Source organism: Portunus trituberculatus, chromosome 33, assembly GCF_017591435.1.
Source record: "Portunus trituberculatus isolate SZX2019 chromosome 33, ASM1759143v1, whole genome shotgun sequence".
Lineage (NCBI taxonomy): Eukaryota > Metazoa > Arthropoda > Malacostraca > Decapoda > Portunidae > Portunus > Portunus trituberculatus.
Window position 1 is genome coordinate 7973175 of NC_059287.1, and position 26651 is coordinate 7999825.

Consider the following 26651-nt stretch of genomic DNA (forward strand, 5'->3'; position numbering starts at 1 on the left):
ACTGTTTCTGTGTCAGAGACTCATCCCTGTGTGCTGAACGCATAACGGAGGTAATGGTGCCTGGCATGGAGGCGTACATTCCTCATTCTTTTTGTCAACCTAAATCATCTAAACCTTGGTTTTACACAGCCTGTTCTCGTGTTATTTGTGATAGAGAGATTGCCTACAAAAGCTACTTGAGCCTTCCATCTCCTGAATGTCTGGAATCATGCCAAGTCTGTTCTTCAACTTCCCAAATACTCCTTCATGAATAGAAAATGTCAATATCTTTCAAACTCCAACTCCTCTCGTGACTTATGGCATCTGCCCAAAAACATCTCTAACAACTTTACTTCCTCACATTTCCCTCCTTTATTTCATCAAGATGGCACCACTGCCATCTCTTCTGTATTTAAAGCTGAACTCTTCTCTCAAACCTTTGCTAAAAACTCCACCTTGGATGATTCTGGGCTTGTCCCTCCCTCTCCTGCTCCTTCTGACTATCTGATGTCTTCAATTCAAATTCTTCGTAATGATGTTTTCCATGCCCTCGCTAGCCTAAACCCTCGGAAGGCTTATATACCTGATGTGGTATCTCCTATTGTTCTCAAAAACTGTGCTTCCGCGTTTGCACTTTGCCTGGCCAAATTCTCTCAACTATTCCTATCGACTTCTACCTTTCCTTTTTGCTGGACGTTTGCCTACGTTCACCCTGTTCTTAAAAAGGCTGACCGTTCTTATCCCTCAAACTACCGTCCTATAGCTTTAATCTCTTGCTTGTCTAAAGTTTTTTAATTTATCCTCAATAGGAAGATTCTTAAACATCTGTCACTTTACAATCTTCTATCTGATCGCCAGTATGGCTTCCGTCAAGATCCCTTTACTGGCGATCTTCTGGCGTTCCCTGTTAAGTGTTGGTCATCCTCTTTTAGAGATGTCGGTGAAACTTTTGCTATCGCGTTAGACATATCAAAAGCTTTTGATAGAGTCTGGCACAAAGCTTTGATTTCATAGAGTCTGGCACAAAGCTTTGATTTCAAAACTGCCCTCCTACGGTTTCTATCCTTCTCTTTGCAACTTTATCTCAAGTTTCCTTTCCGACCGTTCTATTGCAGCTGTGGTAGATGGCCACTGTTCTTCTCCTAAATCTATTAACAGCGGTGTTCCTCAGGATCACCGATCACCCAATCTCTTTCTATTTTTCATTAATGACCTTCTTAACCAAACTTCTTGCTTTATCCACTCCTACGCTGATGATACCATCTTACATCTTTCCATGTCCTTTCAGAGACGACCAATCCTTCAGGAAATCAACAGATCACTCAGGGACGCCACAGAACGCCTGAATTCTGATCTCTCTAACATTTCTAAATTAGGCAGAGAAAACTTAAAAGTTTTTAATGCCTCAAAAACTCAATTCCTCCATCTATCAACTCGACACAACCTTCCAGACAACTATCCCCTCTTCTTCAATGACACTCAGCTGTCTCTTCTACACTGAATATCCTCGGTCTGTCCCTTATTCATAATCTTAACTGGAAACTTTACATATCATCTCTTGGTAAAACAACTTCTATGAAGTTGGGCGTTCTGCGGCGTCTCCGCCAGTTTTTCTCGCCCCTCCAACTGCTGACTCTGTACAAAGGCCTTATCCGTCCTTGTATGGAGTACTCTTCGCATGTTTGGGTGGGTTCCGCTCATGTATCTTTATTAGATAGGGTGGAATCAAAAGCTTTTCGTCTCATCAACTTCCCTCCTCTGACTGACTGTCTTCACCCTCTCTCTCTTACTGCCGAAATGTTGCATCTCTTTCACTGGTAAACTCTGGAACTTTATGTTTCTGTATTTCCATCTTCCTTTGACTTGACTTCTTTTAAGAAAGAGGTGTCGAGACATTTGTCCCTGAGTTTTGGCTAACTCCTGTGTCTTTTAGGGAATTGGCAACATAGTGGGCCTTTTTCTCCATATTTTATTGCTCTTGGCCAGCTTTCCCTCTTTTATAAATAAATAAATAAATAAATATATATATATATATATATATATATATATATATATATATATATATATATATATATATATATATATATATATATATATATATATATATATATATATATATATATATATATCTATCTATCTATCTATCTATCTATCTATCTATCTATCTATCTATCTATATATATATATATATATATATATATATATATATATATATATATATATATATATATATATATATATATATATATAGCGTAAGCAGAAGGATTAGAAGTAAGGTAAAGGTCAAGTATGTTGAGAGTATCTCCAAGACTGGTCAGGAATATGATTATTGTGTTGCACCAATTGCTCTACTCATGGAGAATAGCAAAGTTAAAGGCTAGTTCACCAGGATGGTCAGAGAAGGGAAAGGAAAACCAAAGATGGTGGTGAACATTGAAATTTGCTAGGATGAAGATTTCCACAAAAAGATAGAGCTACAGAATGTGCTCCACTTTTGAAGTTAAACAGTCAAAAAATTTTCAGTAATCAGAGGAGTTAGAAGAAAGGTAGACAGCACAGATAAATTTAGTTAGAGAGTGACTCTGGAGTCAAAGCCAGATAGTGGAAAACTCAGAAGATTCAAGAGCACTGACACGAGAGTAAGTCAGGTTGTTGCGCACATAGATGTAACATCCAGCTTTTGGAACGAATATGAAGATAGAGAAAATAGGTGAGAATAGAAAAGGGCCTAGTGTTAACCGCCTCAGACAGCTGAGTTTCGGTGAGGAAAAGTAAATGAGGTTTAGTAGAGGAGAGGTAGCATTCTACAGATTAGAAATTAGATGTACGACCGCGAATGTTGCATAAGTTAATGAAGAAAAAATTGAGGGATAGTGTCAAGACATAAATAGTCCCTTTCCCAGATGGCGACTCTGAGGCTCGTGTTGGAGTCGCTATAATTTTGATATTTAAGTGAAGGGTGTGAGTGTTTTTTTTTTTTTATGCTGGTCTATAGCACCTGTAGGCATATTTGAAGAGTACCTATATGTGGGAAACGCTGTTCAGCTTCCGCCCATTAGTGGCGTAGGCAATTCTATTTATAGTGGTACCCTTATTAGACAAATGGCATAGCTTCAAAGCGGTATGTGAGGGGATTCGAACCTACGCGTGGACGTCTGCCCGATCCTACGCTCACCACCTTATCCACTACTAAATTATTATTTCGGCAGCTGTCTATACAACCTCCTCAATGAATACTACTTCCTCATTGCATTTCCGTTTAGAGAACGCAAATGATACTGATGAAGGACAAAACCCTCACCATGGTAAGAAATCATGGTAAGAAATCAACAAAAACCCAGAACTAAACTATGAACCGTTTTCTCTATGGAATGGAAGTACCTTCATTGAAACTCCTATTTTTTTCTTATCAGTTCCGTTGCCCTTGACCAGACTTCGCTCTTATACAACCTAACAGTGTACATTACAAAATGTCTAACTATATGATCCTACTTTGTACACTTCTATTATATAAGTGAATGAAAATACCACTGACTTTCCTGACGTCACTACGCTACTTCAATATTTCATCTAGGCAGCCTCATGTGTTTCATTCATCTAGATACCTTCCTACCCATTTTGTAGAGAGAGAGAGAGAGAGAGAGAGAGAGAGAGAGAGAGAGAGAGAGAGCATAACACTCCTGGCACTCTATCCTCTGCACTACCTTGGCAATGCCGTGCTGGTTCTCTGTAACGAGGCTGTCAGCGTGAGGCAGCACCAGCTCCTCCCACACGTCCCGGAAGACCGAGTGGTGTGCCTTCTGCATGGGACAGGAATAAAGATGATTAGATATGGAGAGAAGGGTAAAAAGAGATGTACTCGTATGTAACGAGAGAGAGAGAGAGAGAGAGAGAGAGAGAGAGAGAGAGAGAGAGAGAGAGAGAGAGAGAATGGGAGTAAATAAGAATAAAAATGGACGTGGAAGAGGAGGGGAAGGAAGATAAGAAATAGAAAAGTTATAAACAGAGCGGACTAACACACACACACACACACACACACCCTGAACTCCTGCTCCAGCAGCGTCCCGCTCCTGAAACCGAAGCGATAGGAGCCGTCCTGCACGAGCTCCTGCAGGCTGGAGAACCCGACGCTGGTAGAGGCGACGGTGAGCAGTGACACTAGCGCCGAGGTGTAGTGCGCGTATACCACCAACGTGGCCATGAAGATGGTGATGAAGACGATGCGCGTCGACACACTGCGCACCTCAAGCCACGAACCTATGAAGTGTGTTGTGGAAGTGAGAGAATAAGATAGAGGAATGGAACTGTAATAGACTGCAAAGGATGAGAGTTGCAGAGGAAGATGCAAGGGGCAGAAACAACTGGAGGAGACTCGTACGTATATGTTCTACGATCTACATACAGTACATGACGCTAACCACTCATTCTAAGGGAACGGGCAAAAGGAATACAGGATAAGAATTCATGAGTCTCAAACAATCTTTGATTAAGCTAATGGAGACTACACCTATACAGTAGCTTAAGACACTCGTAATAGATCATCAAAGTCCCCTGTTATTTGTCCTTTCGATGTATTCTTCTCGATGATCGAGACTGTCCCTGTCCACTAAAGGCTCATATTCTGAAACACTTCTGTCGGCAGCGTTACTACAATCACAAGACTCTAGTTGAAGATGCAGTGGTTTTTAAGCGTGTTTTGATGATTCTAGCAATAGTTTAACAAGATATCTACGTTATGAACAGAAGGACTCTTGACAACACAGGAAATCGTCTCTGTAACGTTGGAAGACATTAACAGCAAGAGACCAAAGCGTTTCCGAATGCAGGCAAAAGTAAGACGGTAGTTGTATTTACCTACTTGTGTTGTACAGGGTTCGAGCGGGGCTCAGTGTCCTGTCTCCATATCTCCACATATTTAATTTTCCTTTAAAGCTATGCACATTATGTGCTGTAACAACTTCATCACTCAATGCATTCCACTTTTCCACCGTTATATGTGAAAACTGAATTTTCAAATATCCTTCACACACTGCCTCTTCCTAATCGTCTTTGCATGTCCTCTTGTCCTTCCAGCTTCTGTCACTAACACCAGGTCTTGCTTATCTATCATTTCAATGCCATTAACTATTTTATACAACGTTATTAGGTCTCCTCTTTTTTTTTTGTCTTGTAAGCTTGACAGTCCCATGGATTTCCTTTAGCCTTTCTTCATATGTTAGGTCCTTCAGTTTCGGCATCATGTTTGTAGCTATCTTCTGGATCCGTTCTAATCTTCGTATATCCTTTTTCAAACTCGGCGACCACACCACTGCTGCATATTTCAACTGTAGACGTATCATGCTCGTAATGATTTTTTTTTCATCATATCTTTGTCCAAGTACTGAAATGCGAACCTAATATCAGTCAACATTTTATACGATGATCCAAATATCTTACTTATGTGTTTTTCATGGTTCAGATTTTGTTGTATAACCACTCCCAGATCTTTTTCCTCTTTAGTCTTCAGTATTTGTTCCTCTCCCATCAAATAATTCCATACTGGTCTTCTCTTATTCTTTCCTAATTGCATTAAGTGACATTTCTTGGCATTGAATTCTAACTTCCACTTCTTACTCCACTCATAAATTTTGATTATATCTTCCTGCAACAGCAAACAGTCTTCTCTGGTCTTGATTACTCTTATCATTTTTGCATCATCAGCAAACAAATTAATATAACTGGTCACTCCATTCTGTATGTCGTTTACATATACCTGGAGCATAATGGGGGCTAACACTGACCTCTTGTGGCACTCCACTTGTTACTTTACCCTAAAATGAGTATGTATCTCTCATCACAGTTCTCATCTCTCTGTCCTTCAAGTAATCCCTTTTCCGATCTAGCATAATTCCTCTCAGTCTTCCTATGTTCTATAACTTCTAAAGTAATCTGCTATGAGGAACTTTATCAAAAGCCTTTTTTATGTCTAAGTACAGTGTCTACCCATCCATCTCTGCTCTCCAGTCCTATTATTACTTTTGAGAAGAAACTTAGTAAATTTGACACACATGATCTTTCTGTCCTGAACCGAAATGGTTTACTCGATATAACTTGTTTTTCTTCCAGATATTTAACCCATTTTTCCTTGATGATAATTTCACATATCTTCCCCACAACACTTGTAAGTGATATGTGAGGGCAACTACCACCTGAACGAGGCCAACGACCTTCACCTATCCGACACTCGACCGTCGGCGCTCGTTATTAACCCAGTTGCTCGGCGCTTCATCTGAGCAACCCACCGAAGCTTCTCAAGCGGCCACCGCGGCTTCTCGAGCGTCAGTAGGAGTTGACGTGGCTCCTGCAGCTCGCCTTCCTCGGCAGACAGAAGCTGAGCCTCGTCCTGCTCACTTCCTCCTACGCTGGCTGGCTCTGCTCTCACCGTGGTTACCTCAGAGCCGTGGGCTGGTCCTGAGTGCTGCTACCCTCTCCTTACCACGCTCCGACTCCCGTCACTGCTGTGCACCTGACGCCCCTTCTCCTCCTGCGCCTCCTTCGCCTACCACTTCAACGCCACCTACAAGGGCGGAGCTGTGCTGCCCCGCCCTCGCCACACGAGACGAAGGGACGCAAGACGGATGGAAGCCGAGCTGAGTGTCGCTGCTGAGTCCAGAGTGCTGCAACCTTCCTGCAGAAGGTTCTGTTATTTGTGAGGCTGTTTGGTGGTTATTGGTTATTGGAATAGTAAATGGTGTCTTAACCATTCTCTCATGTTTGTTTTACCTTCCGATAGCAGCACCCATCTTGGAACCCTTGACACGTGGCGACCTCGCCAGGATTGGGTCAACTGCTATTTGGAAGGGTCTATGAAGTCGCCCATGCGCGCCACTTGCTGTCTGCGGCCCGGAAGCAAGTGTTCATCCTCTACCGTTCTTCTGTGGCTCCTGTATGCCTGCGGTAGGGTTTGTTGATGGTAACCCCTTTTGTTTTCAATCGTGTTGTTGGAAACTACTTTTGTTCTACACAAGCACTCCTAGTGTTGTGTTGACTGTTGTCTTGTGCCCTTTTTCAGGGCTGTTTTGTTACCATTGTTTCTTCCACACTTATTGTTTTGGGTTTTCTATCCTTTCACTTATCTTTTCTCTCTGGGTCCTTATTGCTCTTATTGTTGGGTTGTCTGGTTATATCTTGAGTGTTTGATCTATTTACATTGTGATTTCACGCTATGTCTAGCTTTGATGTTTTTAAGGCTCAGGCCGATGCTTTGGGTCTTGAGGGTGCTGAGCTTGGTCAGTATGTTCTACAACAACAAGCTATTGAGAGGGACCAGCGAGCTACCGAGAGAGAAGAGAAGCGGCTCCTAGCAGAGAGAGAAGAAAGAGCTGCTGAGAGAGACTTCCAACTTGCTAAGCTTCAAGCTGAGAAGGAGATACAGCTCGCCCGCAGCACCGGTCAAGGAAAAGTGAGTACTTCTTCCTGTGAGAACGTCAGAGGACCGAAGTTGCCAACTTATCAAGAGGGAGATGATATAAGCAACTTCCTCGTGCGCTTTGAAAGGGTGGCTGAACTACTCCAGATTGATAAGGATAGCTACGCTGCAAGACTTGGGTGTCTCCTCACGGGTAAGGCTACTGAACTGTATACGTCGTTGTCTGCTGACATAACTGAAGATTACGCTCTTCTGAAGAAAGCTCTCCTCACTGGGTTCAGTAAGACCGCCGACAACTACCGTCTGGAGTTCCGCCAAGCCAGGATTAGGGTTGGGGAAAATTATCAGCAGTTCTCTGTCCATCTGACTCGACTGTTCCAGGCATGGTCGGAGGCATCTGATGTCGCCCACACTTTTGAAGGTCTTAAAAAATTCATCCTGCTTGACCAGTTTTTGACTAATCTTTCTCCAGATTTGAGGGTTTTCATCAAGGAGCGTCGGCCGACAGACCTTCCCGACGCAGTAAGGCTTGCCGACGACTGGTCATCTGCCCGTCACGCCTACCCGAAAGCCTACTCTTCTAGTTCCCGAGGAACTTCTAAAGCTGCCTCTGGGGTAAGCCCTACATCATCTCAAGGTGACTCCAGCAAGTCCTCTGTCCAGTCCACCCCTAAGAAAATTACGTGCCACCAGTGTGGAGAAGACGGCCATATTCGGCCGCGCTGCCCTAAGAATCCCCGCGCCTTCAAGGATTGGGAAGCGGGTAAGTCGACTCCTAAGGTTGGGTTTTGCCTTGGTGACAAGAGTGTCCCAAACTATTCTGTCTCGGGCACCATTAACGGATCTTGGAGCTCGAACATCATCCGTGACACTGGCTGCTCGTGTGTGGTAGTCTCAGAAGAGGTGCTTCCAGACGTAGATGTGGAGAGTTGTCCCAAGATTTCCTAGCTGACTACTTGGGAAGAGTAGACAAATTCCCAGTTGTAAAGTGCTACGTGCGCTGCCCCTTCTACACTGGTTGGACTGAGGTGGTGAGAGCTCCTATAAAGTTTGCTGGCGCTCTGATAGGAAACATCCCGGGAGTTATGGATCCCCAGGTCTCTAATCCTTCTCCAGCTCCTCTTCCTGATTCCAGCAGGGCATCCTTGTCATCAGAGCTGCAGCCGGAGGTTTCTACCAGTGCTTCGACTGTGTCTTCGGCTGACCAAGTACACGCTGTTACCACCCGTGCCGGAAGGATGAAAAGACTGCATCCTCTGGTACTTCCAGAACTTCAGCCTCTCTCCATGACCCTCAAGAGTTCAACCAACTGCAAGCCTCGTGTCCTTCCTTAACTGGGGTACGACAGAAAGCCTCTACGGGAGAAGTTGAGAAAGCCAGGAACGGGTCGTCCTTCCAGTACCTGTACGTCAATGGGCTTCTCTACCGCAAGTGCCTCACTTCTCAGCTTCCAAATAAGGTAGGCCAACAATGCCTGGTTGTCCCAAGTGAGTGTCGCCAGATCATACTCTCAGTGGCCCACGAGAGTCCCTTGGCTGGACATTTCTCTCACCGCAAGACTGAGTTGAAAATTTATGAACATTTCTTTTGGCCAGGTATGGGAGCGGATATCCGTGCCTACTGCCGCTCTTGTGACAAGTGCCAACGGATGTCATCAAAGGGCCGGGTGCGTCCTGTCCCTCTTCAGCCCCTACCTGTGATCACCGAGCCTTTTTCCCGAGTCGCCATTGACCTCGTTGGACCTCTTTCTCCTCCATCTTCCGAGGGCCATAGACACATTCTTACCTTAATAGATTTTGCAACTGGGTTTCCAGAGGCCCTGCCACTTAAGGACATAGACTCAGTATCAGTAGCTGAAGCCTTACTAGTGATATTTGCACGTGTAGGAATTCCTAGAGAAATCCTCTCTGATCGAGGAACTCAGTTTACCTCCAGTCTGTTATCAGAGTTACATAAGCTGCTTGGTGTTAAACCTATTTTCACAACTCCTTTCCATCCCAGTGGCAATGGACGCATAGAGAGGCTCCATGGTCCTCTCAAGGCAGCTCTGCGCAAGCTCTGTGCTGACAAACCCAGGAGTGGCACCGTTACCTCGTTCCCACGCTCTTCGCCCTCAGGGAAATCCCCAGTGATCGGACCGGGTTCTCCCCCTTTGAACTACTATATGGACGCTCTGTTCGAGGACCTCTCACGGTGTTGAAGGAGTTGTGGGATAATCAGGACATCCAGGGAGAAGAAAGAACCAGCTTCCAATACGTCCTGGAACTTCGAAACAAGTTGTCAGAATGTGCCCAGCTTGCTGCTCAAGCAGCTGATGTAAGTACTGCCCGTTACAAGTCCTATTTTGATCTTAAATCTCAGGACAGGAAGTTTAATCCAGGTGACGAGGTACTAGTTCTTCTTCCCAGCCACACAAGCAAGTTATTGGTAGCATGGAATGGTCCATACAAGGTCCTTGAAAGACGTGGTAATGTTGATTACCTTATAGACGAGCCTCGTGGGCCTAAACTATACCACGCCAATCTACTTAAAAGATACCATCGACGAGCAGTTGTTAACAGGCTCCATGTTCTCGACGAGATTCAATCTCTCGAAACAAGCGAACCCCAGGACAGCACCGTTCCCGTCGTGGAGGAGAAATTGCCTGACGCTTCAAGTCACGGACTAGGATCTGTTCTGCTGCAATACCATCAGGGGGTGCCTCATCCTGTCGCCTATGCCAGCAGGAAGCTCCTGGACCGGGAAAAGAGGTATTCCACCATAGAACGTGAGTGTCTTGCTGTTGTGTTTGGTGTGCTCCGCTTTGACTATTATCTCAGAGGTCGTGAATTCATATTAGAAGTGGACCACAAGCCCTTGTTGTACTTGGAAACCTTTAAAGGCAAGAATGATAGGGTGTTGAGATGGGCCTTAAGTCTACAAGCCTACCGGTTCAGAGTCGTCCATATTGCTGGGAAGGACAACGTGGGAGCAGATTTAATGAGCAGACTCCCAGCCTAAGGCGCCTTGAAACCAACCTCACCAGTGCCTCCTCCTTTTCTTAACATGTATGTTCTTTCTTTTCATGTGGTAGTTGTTATAATCTACCTGGAGTAGATTCTTCTATGGGGGCCTGTGTGAGGGCAACTACCACCTGAACGAGGCCAACGACCTTCACCTATCCGACACTCGACCGTCGGCGCTCGTTATTAACCCAGTTGCTCGGCGCTTCATCTGAGCAACCCACCGAAGCTTCTCAAGCGGCCACCGCGGCTTCTCGAGCGTCAGTAGGAGTTGACGTGGCTCCTGCAGCTCGCCTTCCTCGGCAGACAGAAGCTGAGCCTCGTCCTGCTCACTTCCTCCTACGCTGGCTGGCTCTGCTCTCACCGTGGTTACCTCAGAGCCGTGGGCTGGTCCTGAGTGCTGCTACCCTCTCCTTACCACGCTCCGACTCCCGTCACTGCTGTGCACCTGACGCCCTTCTCCTCCTGCGCCTCCTTCGCCTACCACTTCAACGCCACCTACAAGGGCGGAGCTGTGCTGCCCCGCCCTCGCCACACGAGACGAAGGGACGCAAGACGGATGGAAGCCGAGCTGAGTGTCGCTGCTGAGTCCAGAGTGCTGCAACCTTCCAGCAGAAGGTTCTGTTATTTGTGAGGCTGTTTGGTGGTTATTGGTTATTGGAATAGTAAATGGTGTCTTAACCATTCTCTCATGTTTGTTTTACCTTCCGATAGCAGCACCCATCTTGGAACCCTTGACACTGTAACATAGGAAATGTCGTTAATGTGAAAAAACTTGCTAGTGGTGATCTACTTACTTGTTCAGACACTTAACGTAAATCAAGTTAAATCATTGTTGAAGCTCCGGTTCATTCATGACATAGAGATCGAGGCTTCGATTCCAGTGTCCATGAACTCGTGTCGGGGAGTCGCTTCCCACCGCGATTTTGTGGATATGGAACCGACCGAGATCGTTGATTGCATGACTGATCAGGATGTCATTGAGGCTCGGAAAATTACTAAAATGGTTGACGGTACAAGAAGGAGCACAGCATCAGTCATTCTCACCTTCAGTGCTGCTAAGTTGCCAGAGAGGATTCATGTAGGGTACGAGTCGGTTCCCGTTCGTCCCTACATTCCGAATCCTCTCCGTTGTTTCAAGTGCCAGCTTTATGGTCACCATGGTAACGCTTGTCGGTCTTCCCACGCTTACTGCGGTAGATGCGCAGGAGAGGGCCACTCTGTGGACCAGTGCACATCCATGGTAGAGAAGTGCCGTAATTGTGAAGGTGCTCACTCCACTTTTTCACGCGATTGTCCCGCGTGGAAAGTGGAGAAAGAGGTCTGCACGGTTAAGGCTACTGAAGGATCTCTTACTATGAAGCAAGGATGCGAGTGAAGCAGACGCAGGCCGCGCCTGCTTCAAACGTCTCCTACGCTTCAACAGTAAGGGCTCCACCTAAGATGTGTACTGTTGCTATCCAGACTGACCTCAGCGACCTGCTGCCTGCTCCATCTACCACCACTGATTCCCCTTCAACCTCTGCCTCATCATCTGCTAAATCTACTACTACTACTACTAAAACCTCTACTCCTATAACTTCCTCTGCTCCATACCTGTCTGCTATTTCTCGTACTCCCAGTAAGGGTGAGAAGACAGACAAGTCTAATAAATTAAATTTAACAAAGCTTGAACGTCAACGCCCTTCTCATGTCGTCGCCGCTCCCGCGCCGTCGAGAAGGAGTTCACACGCTCGCTCCCTCTCGACGAGCTCCGGGGAGTTAACAATTGATGAATCGATGGATGTCACCATTAGTAAGGGCCGGGAGAGGTCCCCCGGCAGCGCCTCTGAGCGCAAAAGGACTAAGAAAACGGCCGCCACCACAACTCTTAAGCCATAATGTTCAAGGTGTTACAGTGGAATTGCAGAAGTATTCGGAATAAAGATCCATATTTGTCACTTTTAGTGAACATACACAGGCCGTCCGTTATTTGTCTACAGAGACGAGACTACAGGATCAGCCTGATCCTGCAGTGCTAAAACACTACCATCCGTATAGAAGATATGAGGGACACGGCGTTGCTATATACATACACAAAACACTGACACAAACAGAAGTGACGTTGAATACACCTCTGGAAGCGGTCGCGTGCAGGGTGAGATTCAACGACACGTATCTGGCTATCTGTTCCTCTACTTGCCTCCCAATACCTCCATTGTTGATGATGACATTACATCTCTTATTAGCCAGCTTCCGGGCAACAGGCTAGTTGTTGGCGACTTTAACGCCCATCATCAACAATGGGGAAGTGAGAGGTCAAGTGTACGTGGGGAGCAGATAGTAAACATTTTATTACAGACAAACCTCTGTCTTCTGAACGATGGAAGTGCGACTCGTGTAGATGATCGGACTGGTAACGCGTCTGCCATTGATCTGTCGTTGCTCTCGCCAGGTATACTCCTGACTTCTCCTGGGAAGTCATCGACGACTCCACGGAAGTGACCATCTGCCCATCTGCATCTCTTATGCACGCGACATCCCGCCCACCCCCGCCCTCCCAAGTTTAACTTCAAGAGAGCAGACTGGGCAACCTTCCGTGGGGTTGCCGACGTGGATATATCTGGCGAGGACATTGACACGATGGTCAGCAACGCAACACAATCCATATTACACGCCGCTGAGGCTTGTATTCCGAAGACTTCTGCAGTTTACACTAAGCATGGAGTCTCATGGTGGACAACGGATTGCCGACAAGCACTTCGTGAGCGCAATAGACGATACAGGTACTTCAGCCAGCAGCCCAGTCAAGCAAATTTCATAGCCTATAAAAGGCAAGGGCTCAGGCAAGGAAAGTCATCCGTAATGCAAAGAAAGACTCATTCAGACAATTCATATCATCTGTTAACCGCACCACTCCTCTCTCCAAAGTATGGCAAACAATAAATATATTAAACAACAGAAAACCATATATTCCTATCACTACCCTTAAAATAAATGATAATATAATTGATAACAAAACAGAAATAGCAAATGCCATAGCCCACCAATTCCATCAGGCCAGCAGCACAACTTATTATGACCCTACCTTCCTTCCAAGGAAGGAGGCTGCAGAACTCACTGTCCCAAACTTTGCCACAGGAGGCGTAAACTCAGACTACAACACAGAGTTTACGTTGGATGAACTCCTCTTTGCCCTGAAATCCTGTAAAGGCTCCAGTCCTGGTCCAGACAATATTTCATATATCATGTTACAAAATCTCGGCCACCACTCCCTTTCAAAATTATTAACGCTCTACAATAGAATATGGACCACCTACACTTTCCTCAGTCTTGGCACTTCGCCCACACAATACCAATCCCCAAAAAGACTGGACGCCTTACGGACCCCAGTGCGTTTCGTCCTATTGCGCTCACGAGCTGTCTATGTAAGGTCATGGAACGTATGGTAAAGCGAAGGCTACTTTTTGTTTTAGAAGCGAAGGGCTGTTAGGTGATCAGCAGTCGGGCTTTCGGAAGTACCGAAGCACGATGGATCACCTAACACACCTGGAGCATTGCATTTCAGAGGCTTTTGCCAAAAAGAATTCATGATAGGGGTGTTTTTAGACATCCACAAAGCCTTCGACATGACATGGCGACACGGCATCCTCATGAAACTCTACGCTCATGGCTTCAGAGGTAACTTGCCCATTTTGTTTATAATTTTCTTCAGGACAGAACATTCTCTGTCAAGCTTCCTGGTAACGTAATCTCGGACGTTTTCGTCCAGGAGAACGGGGTGCCGCAGGGTAGTGTTCTTAGTCCCATTTTATTTTGTATAATGATTAATGATATTCTGTCAACAACTCCCGTCCCCAGGAATCTTAAATACTCATTGTACGCCGACGATTGTGCGTTATGGCACTCCTCGCCTAACGCACAATTCTCGGCGGGGCGGATTCAGGATGCTCTTGATTCCGTCCAGCATTGGGCCTCACTTTGGGGATTTAAGTTTTCAGTTGCTAAGTGTATCGGTGTTGTTTTCACTAGACGTAACGTACCTGATTTGCAAATAACTCTTCAAGGCCAACCGATACCGTTTCAAAATTCAGTCAAGTTCTTGGGTCTGCATTTTGATAGCAGACTCAATTGGAAGACTCATGTTAATGAATTGCTCATTCGTTGTCGTAAAAAGATCAATGTCCTCAAATACCTTTCTGGTACTTCATGGGAGCAGACAGAAAATCTTTATTAATGGTGTACAAGTCCTTAATTCGTTCTCATTTAGACTATGGCTCACTGGTGTATGGGTCTGCGTCGGAACCAACACTGAGGAGATTGGATGTACTGCAGAATGAATGTGTGCGAATGTGTCTTGGAGCCCTGCGCTGCACTCGTGTGGCGCGGATGGAGGTTGAGGCCAATATACCACCCTACAACTACGTCGCGACGCCCTGCTTTTATCTCATGGGATAAAACAGCCCGGAAAGCTCCCTCGGTAACACAGCAAACAAGATTATATGGCAGCACCACCACCTCCACAATGCGGCTTGTCGTCCAGTCTCAGTCAGTCTGAACACGCTCTGCCAGCAAACGGGCATGAGACTGGACGACACAGACCACCTGGTGCTACCCACCCTTCCCCATGGAAGCAATCAACAACCACCTTTCATCAACTGGCTTCCGGGAAGAAGGCTGTGGTTACCGAGGTGGAGCTCCACCAACACTTCCGAGCCCTCGTCGCTGGCCTCCTCCATCCCTACATCTCTACACAGACGGCTCCAAGACAGGTGAATGTGTGGGTGCAAGTGTGTGGTCGAGTGAATGTGCCCTCAAGTTCCGACTGCCTACCCATACATCAGTGTTTTCTGCTGAAATTTTTGCTATTGACAAAGCCATAGATTATGCTTTAAATTCAATTCATAATTCAATCATCATTTTTCGGACTCTATGTCAGCCCTTCAGGCAATAGAGTCCGGCCGCACGGATACAAATGAAATCCAGGGCAACATCATTAATAAGTTGAATTCATGTCATAAATCCTTCTCGCTGGTTTGGGTGCCTGGACATTCCAGTATACGCGGGAATGAACAGGCTGACATGCTAGCTCGGTCTGCTGCAGAGCTCGAGGGAGCGTGGAACCTCCGTCGGGATCTGCAGTCATGTCTCTCAGTTGTTAAATCATCAGCAAAACTCCTGTGGCAGAGTCACTGGGACAACCTCCACCTCCACACCACCAAACCCATCCTGGGCGAGTGGGCCTCCTCCAATCGCCCCACAAGGCGAGAGGAAGTGGTCCTCGCACGCCTCAGGATGGGCTGCACCCTCCCACCCACATGCTCCCCTACATCGCCAACACCTTCCACCACAGTGTTCCAGCTGTAATATCACCCTCTCTGTCGAGCACGTCCTGCTTCACTGTGTGCGTTATCGTGAGGAAAGGCGGCCCTTGGTGGCGTATTGCCGGGGTCGCCGCCTCCGCTAACTCAAACCACCCTTCTGGGTGATGAACATCCGGATGTGGTCGATAGACTGATGATCTATCTGACTGAGACCAATTTAATCAGAGAGTTGTGATTTATGTGTATATATTATGTTATTTATCCTCCACTCTGTAAATATATATATATATATATATATATATATATATATATATATATATATATATATATATATATATATATATATATATATATATATATAAAAGTATGAAAGTGTGTATGATTCCAATTTTGCGTGATCTAATGTGAATGTTTTCCTTCATGTATATATGCAATACGTAGTGATACTACGTAGCCACCCTGTGTGATTGTGAGTTATCCTTCCCTCCCCATGCCCTGACAAAGGACAACAGTTTTGAGATAGGTATAGGATCCTGTGTGAATGAAGCGTGCATGAGAATGTGTGGATATTTTGTTAAAAAAAAAAAAAAAAAAAAAAAAAAAAATAATAATAATAATAACTATATAAATAAAATAAATAAATAAATAAACCAATAAAAAACTGTATATATGTAAAATAAAATAAAAGACCTAATTCTAAAGAAATATAAAAGTCACAAAAAAACAATGAAATATAAAAATGGCCTAATACCCAAGACAGGGTGATGGCCAAAAAAAAAAAAAAAAAAAAAAAAAAAAAAAAAAATCCACACAAAGACTCGGCCAAGACACCGTGCTGTAAACACGTGTCGTCCTGCGCTCTGTCCTTCACCCACCTCTGTGTGGATTTTTTGTACGCCCATCAGGCTTAGGTATTAGTCAAATAAAGTTAGGTTTCCCATTGTCCCGTGTTTTTAGCTTTGCCTTTTCACTGTCCTCTCCTTAGCGGCAACAGAAGGTGTCTGTTGCCAGGTTGTCAGATTGTCTTTCCTCTCACACCTACGGAGGATCCGCCTCAGTGAGCGTGCTTTTGGGGTGAATTAACACCGTCCGGCCCCCCTAGAGTGGTTTGGCAGGACAATCTGACATTAGGTAACTCCTCCTGACCTCCTCCCACTTGTGTCCTGCTCCTCCTGCAGGAGGGGTGTACCCTCCATGCCTGACGGACCTTCCTGCCCTCCCCGTAAGGAGAGGGAGGACACTGATCGACGACCCCGACTGCCAGACTGTCTATTGACCCTCTAAAGCGACGTATGTGACTCTACATTCCAAGACGAACACCCGCCTGTCTACTGTTAATTCTTTTATAATAAAGAAGGTCATTGATTGTAATAATGGAAATGTTGTTAATGTGAAAAAACTTGCTAGTGGTGATCTACTTGTTCAGACAGTTAACGTAAATCAAGTCAAATCATTGTTGAAGCTCCGGTTCATTCATGACATCGAGATCGAGGCTTCGATTCCAGTGTCCATGAACTCGTGTCGGGGAGTCGCTTCCCACCGCGATTTTGTGGATATGGAACCGACCGAGATCGTCGATTGCATGACTGATCAGGATGTCATTGAGGCTCGGAAAATTACTAAAATGGTTGACGGTACAAGAAGGAGCACAGCATCAGTCATTCTCACCTTCAGTGCTGCTAAGTTGCCAGAGAGGATTCATGTAGGGTACGAGTCGGTTCCCGTTCGTCCCTACATTCCGAATCCTCTCCGTTGTTTCAAGTGCCAGCTTTATGGTCACCATGGTAACGCTTGTCGGTCTTCCCACGCTTACTGCGGTAGATGCGCAGGAGAGGGTCACTCTGCGGACCAGTGCACATCCATAGTAGAGAAGTGCCGTAATTGTGAAGGTGCTCACTCCACTTTTTCACGCGAATGTCCCGCGTGGAAAGTGGAGAAAGAGGTCTGCACGGTTAAGGCTACTGAAGGATCTCTTACTATGAAGCAAGGATGCGAGTGAAGCAGACGCAGGCCGCGCCTGCTTCAAACGTCTCCTACGCTTCAACAGTAAGGGCTCCACCTAAGATGTGTACTGTTGCTATCCAGACTGACCTCAGCGACCTGCTGCCTGCTCCATCTACCACCACTGATTCCCCTTCAACCTCTGCCTCATCATCTGCTAAATACTACTACTACTACTACTAAAACCTCTACTCCTATAACTTCCTCTGCTCCATACCTGTCTGCTATTTCTCGTACTCCCAGTAAGGGTGAGAAGACAGACAAGTCTAATAAATTAAATTTAACAAAGCTTGAACGTCAACGCCCTTCTCATGTCGTCGCCGCTCCCGCGCCGTCGAGAAGGAGTTCACACGCTCGCTCCCTCTCGACGAGCTCCGGGGAGTTAACAATTGATGAATCGATGGATGTCACCATTAGTAAGGGCCGGGAGAGGTCCCCCGGCAGCGCCTCTGAGCGCAAAAGGACTAAGAAAACGGCCGCCACCACAACTCTTAAGCCATAATGTTCAAGGTGTTACAGTGGAATTGCAGAAGTATTCGGAATAAAGATCCATATTTGTCACTTTTAGTGAACATACACAGGCCGTCCGTTATTTGTCTACAGAGACGAGACTGCAGGATCAGCCTGATCCTGCAGTGCTAAAACACTACCATCCGTATAGAAGATATGAGGGACACGGCGTTGCCATATACATACACAAAACACTGACACAAACAGAAGTGACGTTGAATACACCTCTGGAAGCGGTCGCGTGCAGGGTGAGATTCAACGACACGTATCTGGCTATCTGTTCCCTCTACTTGCCTCCCAATACCTCCATTGTTGATGATGACATTACATCTCTTATTAGCCAGCTTCCGGGCAACAGGCTAGTTGTTGGCGACTTTAACGCCCATCATCAACAATGGGGAAGTGAGAGGTCAAGTGTACGTGGGGAGCAGATAGTAAACATTTTATTACAGACAAACCTCTGTCTTCTGAACGATGGAAGTGCGACTCGTGTAGATGATCGGACTGGTAACGCGTCTGCCATTGATCTGTCGTTGCTCTCGCCAGGTATACTCCCTGACTTCTCCTGGGAAGTCATCGACGACTCCCACGGAAGTGACCATCTGCCCATCTGCATCTCTTATGCACGCGACATCCCGCCCACCCCGCCCTCCCAAGTTTAACTTCAAGAGAGCAGACTGGGCAACCTTCCGTGGGGTTGCCGACGTGGATATATCTGGCGAGGACATTGACACGATGGTCAGCAACGCAACACAATCCATATTACACGCCGCTGAGGCTTGTATTCCGAAGACTTCTGCAGTTTACACTAAGCATGGAGTCTCATGGTGGACAACGGATTGCCGACAAGCACTTCGTGAGCGCAATAGACGATACAGGTACTTCAGCCAGCAGCCCAGTCAAGCAAATTTCATAGCCTATAAAAGGCAAGGGCTCAGGCAAGGAAAGTCATCCGTAATGCAAAGAAAGACTCATTCAGACAATTCATATCATCTGTTAACCGCACCACTCCTCTCTCCAAAGTATGGCAAACAATAAATATATTAAACAACAGAAAACCATATATTCCTATCACTACCCTTAAAATAAATGATAATATAATTGATAACAAAACAGAAATAGCAAATGCCATAGCCCACCAATTCCATCAGGCCAGCAGCACAACTTATTATGACCCTACCTTCCTTCCAAGGAAGGAGGCTGCAGAACTCACTGTCCCAAACTTTGCCACAGGAGGCGTAAACTCAGACTACAACACAGAGTTTACGTTGGATGAACTCCTCTTTGCCCTGAAATCCTGTAAAGGCTCCAGTCCTGGTCCAGACAATATTTCATATATCATGTTACAAAATCTCGGCCACCACTCCCTTTCAAAATTATTAACGCTCTACAATAGAATATGGACCACCTACACTTTCCTCAGTCTTGGCACTTCGCCCACACCATCCCAATCCCCAAAAAGACTGGACGCCTTACGGACCCCAGTGCGTTTCGTCCTATTGCGCTCACGAGCTGTCTATGTAAGGTCATGGAACGTATGGTAAAGCGAAGGCTACTTTTGTTTTAGAAGCGAAGGGGCTGTTAGGTGATCAGCAGTCGGGCTTTCGGAAGTACCGAAGCACGATGGATCACCTAACACACCTGGAGCATTGCATTTCAGAGGCTTTTGCCAAAAAGAATTCATGATAGGGGTGTTTTTAGACATCCACAAAGCCTTCGACATGACATGGCGACACGGCATCCTCATGAAACTCTACGCTCATGGCTTCAGAGGTAACTTGCCCATTTTTGTTTATAATTTTCTTCAGGACAGAACATTCTCTGTCAAGCTTCCTGGTAACGTAATCTCGGACGTTTTCGTCCAGGAGAACGGGGTGCCGCAGGGTAGTGTTCTTAGTCCCATTTTATTTTGTATAATGATTAATGATATTCTGTCAACAACTCCCGTCCCCAGGAATCTTAAATACTCATTGTACGCCGACGATTGTGCGTTATGGCACTCCTCGCCTAACGCACAATTCTCGGCGGGGCGGATTCAGGATGCTCTTGATTCCGTCCAGCATTGGGCCTCACTTTGGGGATTTAAGTTTTCAGTTGCTAAGTGTATCGGTGTTGTTTTCACTAGACGTAACGTACCTGATTTGCAAATAACTCTTCAAGGCCAACCGATACCGTTTCAAAATTCAGTCAAGTTCTTGGGTCTGCATTTTGATAGCAGACTCAATTGGAAGACTCATGTTAATGAATTGCTCATTCGTTGTCGTAAAAAGATCAATGTCCTCAAATACCTTTCTGGTACTTCATGGGGAGCAGACAGAAAATCTTTATTAATGGTGTACAAGTCCTTAATTCGTTCTCATTTAGACTATGGCTCACTGGTGTATGGGTCTGCGTCGGAACCAACACTGAGGAGATTGGATGTACTGCAGAATGAATGTGTGCGAATGTGTCTTGGAGCCCTGCGCTGCACTCGTGTGGCGCGGATGGAGGTAGAGGCCAATATACCACCCTTGGACATTCGTCGCAATTTCCTGCTTTTATCCTTTGGGATAAAACAGCCCGGAAGCTCCCTCGGTAACAACAGCAACCAAAATTATATGGCAGCACCACCACCTCCACAATGCAGCTTGTCGTCCAGTCGCGACGCGTCTGAACGCCCTCTGCCAGCTCACCGGCATCCGACTGGACGACACAGACCACCTGGTGCTACCTACTCTTCCCCCATGGAAGCAATCAACAACCACCTTCATCAAGAGCTGGCTTCCGGGAAGAAGGCTGTTCTTGCCGAGGCGGAGCTCCACCAACACTTCCGGGCCCTCGTCACTGGCCTCCCTCCATCCCTACATCTCTACACAGACGGCTCCAAGACAGGTGAATGTGTGGGTGCAAGTGTGTGGTCGAGCGAATGTGCCCTCAGGTTCCGACTGCCTACCCATACATCGGTGTTTTCTGCTGAAATTTTTGCAATTGAAAAGCCATAGATTATGCTTTAAATTCACCTCATAATTCAATCATAATTTTACGGACTCTATGTCAGCCCTTCAGGCAATAGAGTCCGGCCGCACGGATACAAATGAAATCCAGGGCAACATCGTTAATAAGTTAAACTCATGTCGTAAATCCTTCTCACTGGTTTGGGTGCCTGGACATTCCAGTATACGCGGGAATGAACAGGCTGACATGCTAGCTCGGTCTGCTGCAGAGCTCGAGGGAGCGTGGAACCTCCGTCGGGATCTGCAGTCATGTCTCTCAGTTGTTAAATCATCAGCAAAACTCCTGTGGCAGAGTCACTGGGACAACCTCCACCTCCACACCACCAAACCCATCCTGGGCGAGTGGGCCTCCTCCAATCGCCCCACAAGGCGAGAGGAAGTGGTCCTCGCACGCCTCAGGATGGGCTGCACCCTCCCACCCACATGCTCCCCTACATCGCCAACACCTTTCCACCACAGTGTTCCACATGTAATATCACCCTATCTGTCGAGCACGTCCTGCTTCACTGTGTGCGTTATCGTGAGGAAAGGCGGCCCTTGGTGGCGTATTGCCGGGGTCGCCGCCTACCGCTAACTCAAACCACCCTTCTGGGTGATGAACATCCGGATGTGGTCGATAGACTGATGATCTATCTGACTGAGACCAATTTAATCAGAGAGTTGTGATTTATGTGTATATATTATGTTATTTATCCTCCACTCTGTAAATATATATATATATATATATATATATATATATATATATATATATATATATATATATATATATATATATATATATATATATATATATATATGTAAATAAAAGTATGAAAGTGTGTATGATTCCAATTTTGCGTGATCTAATGTGAATGTTTTCCCTTCATGTATATATGCAATACGTAGTGATGCTACGTAGCCACCCTGTGTGATTGTGAGTTATCCTTCCCTCCCCCATGCCCTGACAAAGGACAACAGTTTTGAGATAGGTATAGGATCCTTGTGTGAATGAAGCGTGCATGAGAATGTGTGTGGATATTTTGTTAAAAAAAAAAAAAAAAAAAAAAAAAATAATAATAATAATAATAACTATATAAATAAAATAAATAAATAAATAAACCAATAAAAAACTGTATATATGTAAAATAAAATAAAAGACCTAATTCTAAAGAAATATAAAAGTCACAAAAAAACAATGAAATATAAAAATGGCCTAATACCCAAGACAGGGTGATGGCCAAAAAAAAAAAAAAAAAAAAAAAAAAAAAAAGGCCTGCATCCACACAAAGACTCGGCCAAGACACCGTGCTGTAAACACGTGTCGTCCTGCGCTCTGTCCTTCACCCACCTCTGTGTGGATTTTTTGTACGCCCATCAGGCTTAGGTATTAGTCAAATAAAGTTAGGTTTCCCATTGTCCCGTGTTTTTAGCTTTGCCTTTTCACTGTCCTCTCCTTAGCGGCAACAGAAGGTGTCTGTTGCCAGGTTGTCAGATTGTCTTTTCTCTCACACCTACGGAGGATCCGCCTCAGTGAGCGTGCTTTTGGGGTGAATTAACACCGTCCGGCCCCCCTAGAGTGGTTTGGCAGGACAATCTGACATTAGGTAACTCCTCCCTGACCTCCTCCCACTTGTGTCCCGCTCCTCCTGCAGGAGGGGGGTGTACCCCCCCTCCATGCCTGACGGACCTTCCTGCCCTCCCCCCGTAAGGGAGAGGGAGGACACTGATCGACGACCCCCGACTGCCAGACTGTCTATTGACCCTCTAAAGCGACGTATGTGACTTTCCATTCTAAGACGAACACCCGCCTGTCTACGGTTAATTCTTTTATAATAAAGAAGGTCATCGATTGTAATAATGGAAATGTTGCTAATGTTAAAAAACTTGCCAGTGGTGATTTACTTGTTCAGACAGTTAACGTAAGTCAAGTCAAATCATTGTTGAAGCTCCGGTTCATTCATGACATCGAGATCGAGGCTTCGATTCCAGTGTCCATGAACTCGTGTCGGGGAGTCGCTTCCCACCGCGATTTTGTGGATATGGAACCGACCGAGATCGTCGATTGCATGACTGATCAGGATGTCATTGAGGCTCGGAAAATTACTAAAATGGTTGACGGTACAAGAAGGAGCACAGCTTCAGTCATTCTCACCTTCAGTGCTGCTAAGTTGCCAGAGAGGATTCATGTAGGGTACGAGTCGGTTCCCATTCGTCCCTACATTCCGAATCCTCTCCGTTGTTTCAAGTGCCAGCTTTATGGTCACCATGGTAACGCTTGTCGGTCTTCCCACGCTTACTGCGGTAGATGCGCAGGAGAGGTCCACTCTGTGGACCAGTGCACGTCCATGGTAGAGAAGTGCCGTAATTGTGAAGGTGCTCACTCCACTTTTTCACGCGATTGTCCCGCGTGGAAAGTGGAGAAAGAGATCTGCACGGTTAAGGCTACTGAAGGGATCTCTTACTATGAAGCAAGGATGCGAGTGAAGCAGACGCAGGCCGCGCCTGCTTCAAACGTCTCCTACGCTTCAACAGTAAGGGCTCCACCTAAGATGTGTACTGTTTCCATCCAGACTGACCTCAGCGACCTGCTGCCTGCTCCATCTACCACCACTGATTCCCCTTCAACCTCTGCCTCATCATCTGCTAAAACTACTACTACTACTACTACTACTACTAAAACCTCTACTCCTATAACTTCCTCTGCTCCATACCTGTCTGCTATTTCTCGTACTCCCAGTAAGGGTGAGAAGACAGACAAGTCTAATAAATTAAATTTAACAAAGCTTGAACGTCAACGCCCTTCTCATGTCGTCGCCGCTCCCGCGCCGTCGAGAAGGAGTTCACACGCTCGCTCCCTCTCGACGAGCTCCGGGGAGTTAACAATTGATGAATCGATGGATGTCACCATTAGTAAGGGCCGGGAGAGGTCCCCCGGCAGCGCCTCTGAGCGCAAAAGGACTAAGAAAACGGCCGCCACCACAACTCTTAAGCCATAATGTTCAAGGTGTTACAGTGGAATTGCAGAAGTATTCGGAATAAAGATCCATATTTGTCACTTTTAGTGAACATACACAGGCCGTCCGTTATTTGTCTACAGAGACGAGACTGCAGGATCAGCCTGATCCTGCAGTGCTAAAACACTACCATCCGTATAGAAGATATGAGGGACACGGCGTTGCCATATACATACACAAAACACTGACACAAACAGAAGTGACGTTGAATACACCTCTGGAAGCGGTCGCGTGCAGGGTGAGATTCAACGACACGTATCTGGCTATCTGTTCCCTTTACTTGCCTCCCAATACCTCCATTGTTGATGATGACATTACATCTCTTATTAGCCAGCTTCCGGGCAACAGGCTAGTTGTTGGCGACTTTAACGCCCATCATCAACAATGGGGAGGTGAGAGGTCAAGTGTACGTGGGGAGCAGATAGTAAACATTTTATTACAGACAAACCTCTGTCTTCTGAACGATGGAAGTGCGACTCGTGTAGATGATCGGACTGGTAACGCGTCTGCCATTGATCTGTCGTTGCTCTCGCCAAATATACTCCCTGACTTCTCCTGGGAAGTCATCGACGACTCCCACGGAAGTGACCATCTGCCCATCTGCATCTCTTATGCACGCGACATCCCGCCCACCCCCGCCCTCCCAAGTTTAACTTCAAGAGAGCAGACTGGGCAACCTTCCGTGGGGTTGCCGACATGGATATATCTGGCGAGGACATTGACACGATGGTCAGCAACGCAACACAATCCATATTACACGCCGCTGAGGCTTGTATTCCGAAGACTTCTGCAGTTTACACTAAGCATGGAGTCTCATGGTGGACAACGGATTGCCGACAAGCACTTCGTGAGCGCAATAGACGATACAGGTACTTCAGCCAGCAGCCCAGTCAAGCAAATTTCATAGCCTATAAAAGGCAAGGGCTCAGGCAAGGAAAGTCATCCGTAATGCAAAGAAAGACTCATTCAGACAATTCATATCATCTGTTAACCGCACCACTCCTCTCTCCAAAGTATGGCAAACAATAAATATATTAAACAACAGAAAACCATATATTCCTATCACTACCCTTAAAATAAATGATAATATAATTGATAACAAAACAGAAATAGCAAATGCCATAGCCCACCAATTCCATCAGGCCAGCAGCACAACTTATTATGACCCTACCTTCCTTCCAAGGAAGGAGGCTGCAGAACTCACTGTCCCAAACTTTGCCACAGGAGGCGTAAACTCAGACTACAACACAGAGTTTATGTTGGATGAACTCCTCTTTGCCCTGAAATCCTGTAAAGGCTCCAGTCCTGGTCCAGACAATATTTCATATATCATGTTACAAAATCTCGGCCACCACTCCCTTTCAAAATTATTAACGCTCTACAATAGAATATGGACCACCTACACTTTCCTTCAGTCCTGGCACTTCGCCCACACCATCCCAATCCCCAAAAAGACTGGACGCCTTACGGACCCCAGTGCGTTTCGTCCTATTGCGCTCACGAGCTGTCTATGTAAGGTCATGGAACGTATGGTAAAGCGAAGGCTACTTTTTGTTTTAGAAGCGAAGGGGCTGTTAGGTGATCAGCAGTCGGGCTTTCGGAAGTACCGAAGCACGATGGATCACCTAACACACCTGGAGCATTGCATTTCAGAGGCTTTTGCCAAAAAAGAATTCATGATAGGGGTGTTTTTAGACATCCACAAAGCCTTCGACATGACATGGCGACACGGCATCCTCATGAAACTCTACGCTCATGGCTTCAGAGGTAACTTGCCCATTTTTGTTTATAATTTTCTTCAGGACAGAACATTCTCTGTCAAGCTTCCTGGTAACGTAATCTCGGACGTTTTCGTCCAGGAGAACGAGGTGCCGCAGGGTAGTGTTCTTAGTCCCATTTTATTTTGTATAATGATTAATGATATTCTGTCAACAACTCCCGTCCCCAGGAATCTTAAATACTCATTGTACGCCGACGATTGTGCGTTATGGCACTCCTCGCCTAACGCACAATTCTCGGCGGGGCGGATTCAGGATGCTCTTGATTCCGTCCAGCATTGGGCCTCACTTTGGGGATTTAAGTTTTCAGTTGCTAAGTGTATCGGTGTTGTTTTCACTAGACGTAACGTACCTGATTTGCAAATAACTCTTCAAGGCCAACCGATACCGTTTCAAAATTCAGTCAAGTTCTTGGGTCTGCATTTTGATAGCAGACTCAATTGGAAGACTCATGTTAATGAATTGCTCATTCGTTGTCGTAAAAAGATCAATGTCCTCAAATACCTTTCTGGTACTTCATGGGGAGCAGACAGAAAATCTTTATTAATGGTGTACAAGTCCTTAATTCGTTCTCATTTAGACTATGGCTCACTGGTGTATGGGTCTGCGTCGGAACCAACACTGAGGAGATTGGATGTACTGCAGAATGAATGTGTGCGAATGTGTCTTGGAGCCCTGCGCTGC

General features: G+C 45.8%; 2 protein-coding genes across 2 annotated transcripts in view; one reads left to right on the forward strand and one right to left on the reverse strand.

Moving 5' to 3' along the window:
* LOC123512205 (glutamate receptor ionotropic, kainate 5-like) overlaps window positions 1-6722 on the reverse strand; it is a 23766-nt gene extending 17044 nt beyond the window's left edge. Inside the window, exons 1-4 of the mRNA XM_045268448.1 lie at window positions 6522-6722; window positions 6261-6409; window positions 4019-4283; window positions 3684-3779 (exon numbers count right to left, since the gene is read on the reverse strand). Of these exons, the coding sequence (XP_045124383.1) occupies window positions 3684-3779; window positions 4019-4283; window positions 6261-6409; window positions 6522-6722 (711 nt within the window). The remainder of the gene's footprint in view (window positions 1-3683; window positions 3780-4018; window positions 4284-6260; window positions 6410-6521) is intronic.
* Window positions 6153-11073, forward strand: LOC123512444. The gene is made up of 2 exons (XM_045268861.1): window positions 6153-8846; window positions 8983-11073. Exon 1 carries the CDS (start codon window positions 7184-7186, stop codon window positions 8333-8335), a length of 1152 nt encoding a protein of 383 aa, XP_045124796.1. The 5' UTR covers window positions 6153-7183; the 3' UTR covers window positions 8336-8846; window positions 8983-11073.
* Window positions 11074-26651: the final 15578 nt, after the last annotated feature.

What these genes read in the sequence shown, in the direction of transcription:
- LOC123512444 (XM_045268861.1), top strand. Translation starts at nt 7,184, where the DNA reads ATGTCTAGCTTTGATGTTTTTAAGGCTCAGGCCGATGCTTTGGGTCTT.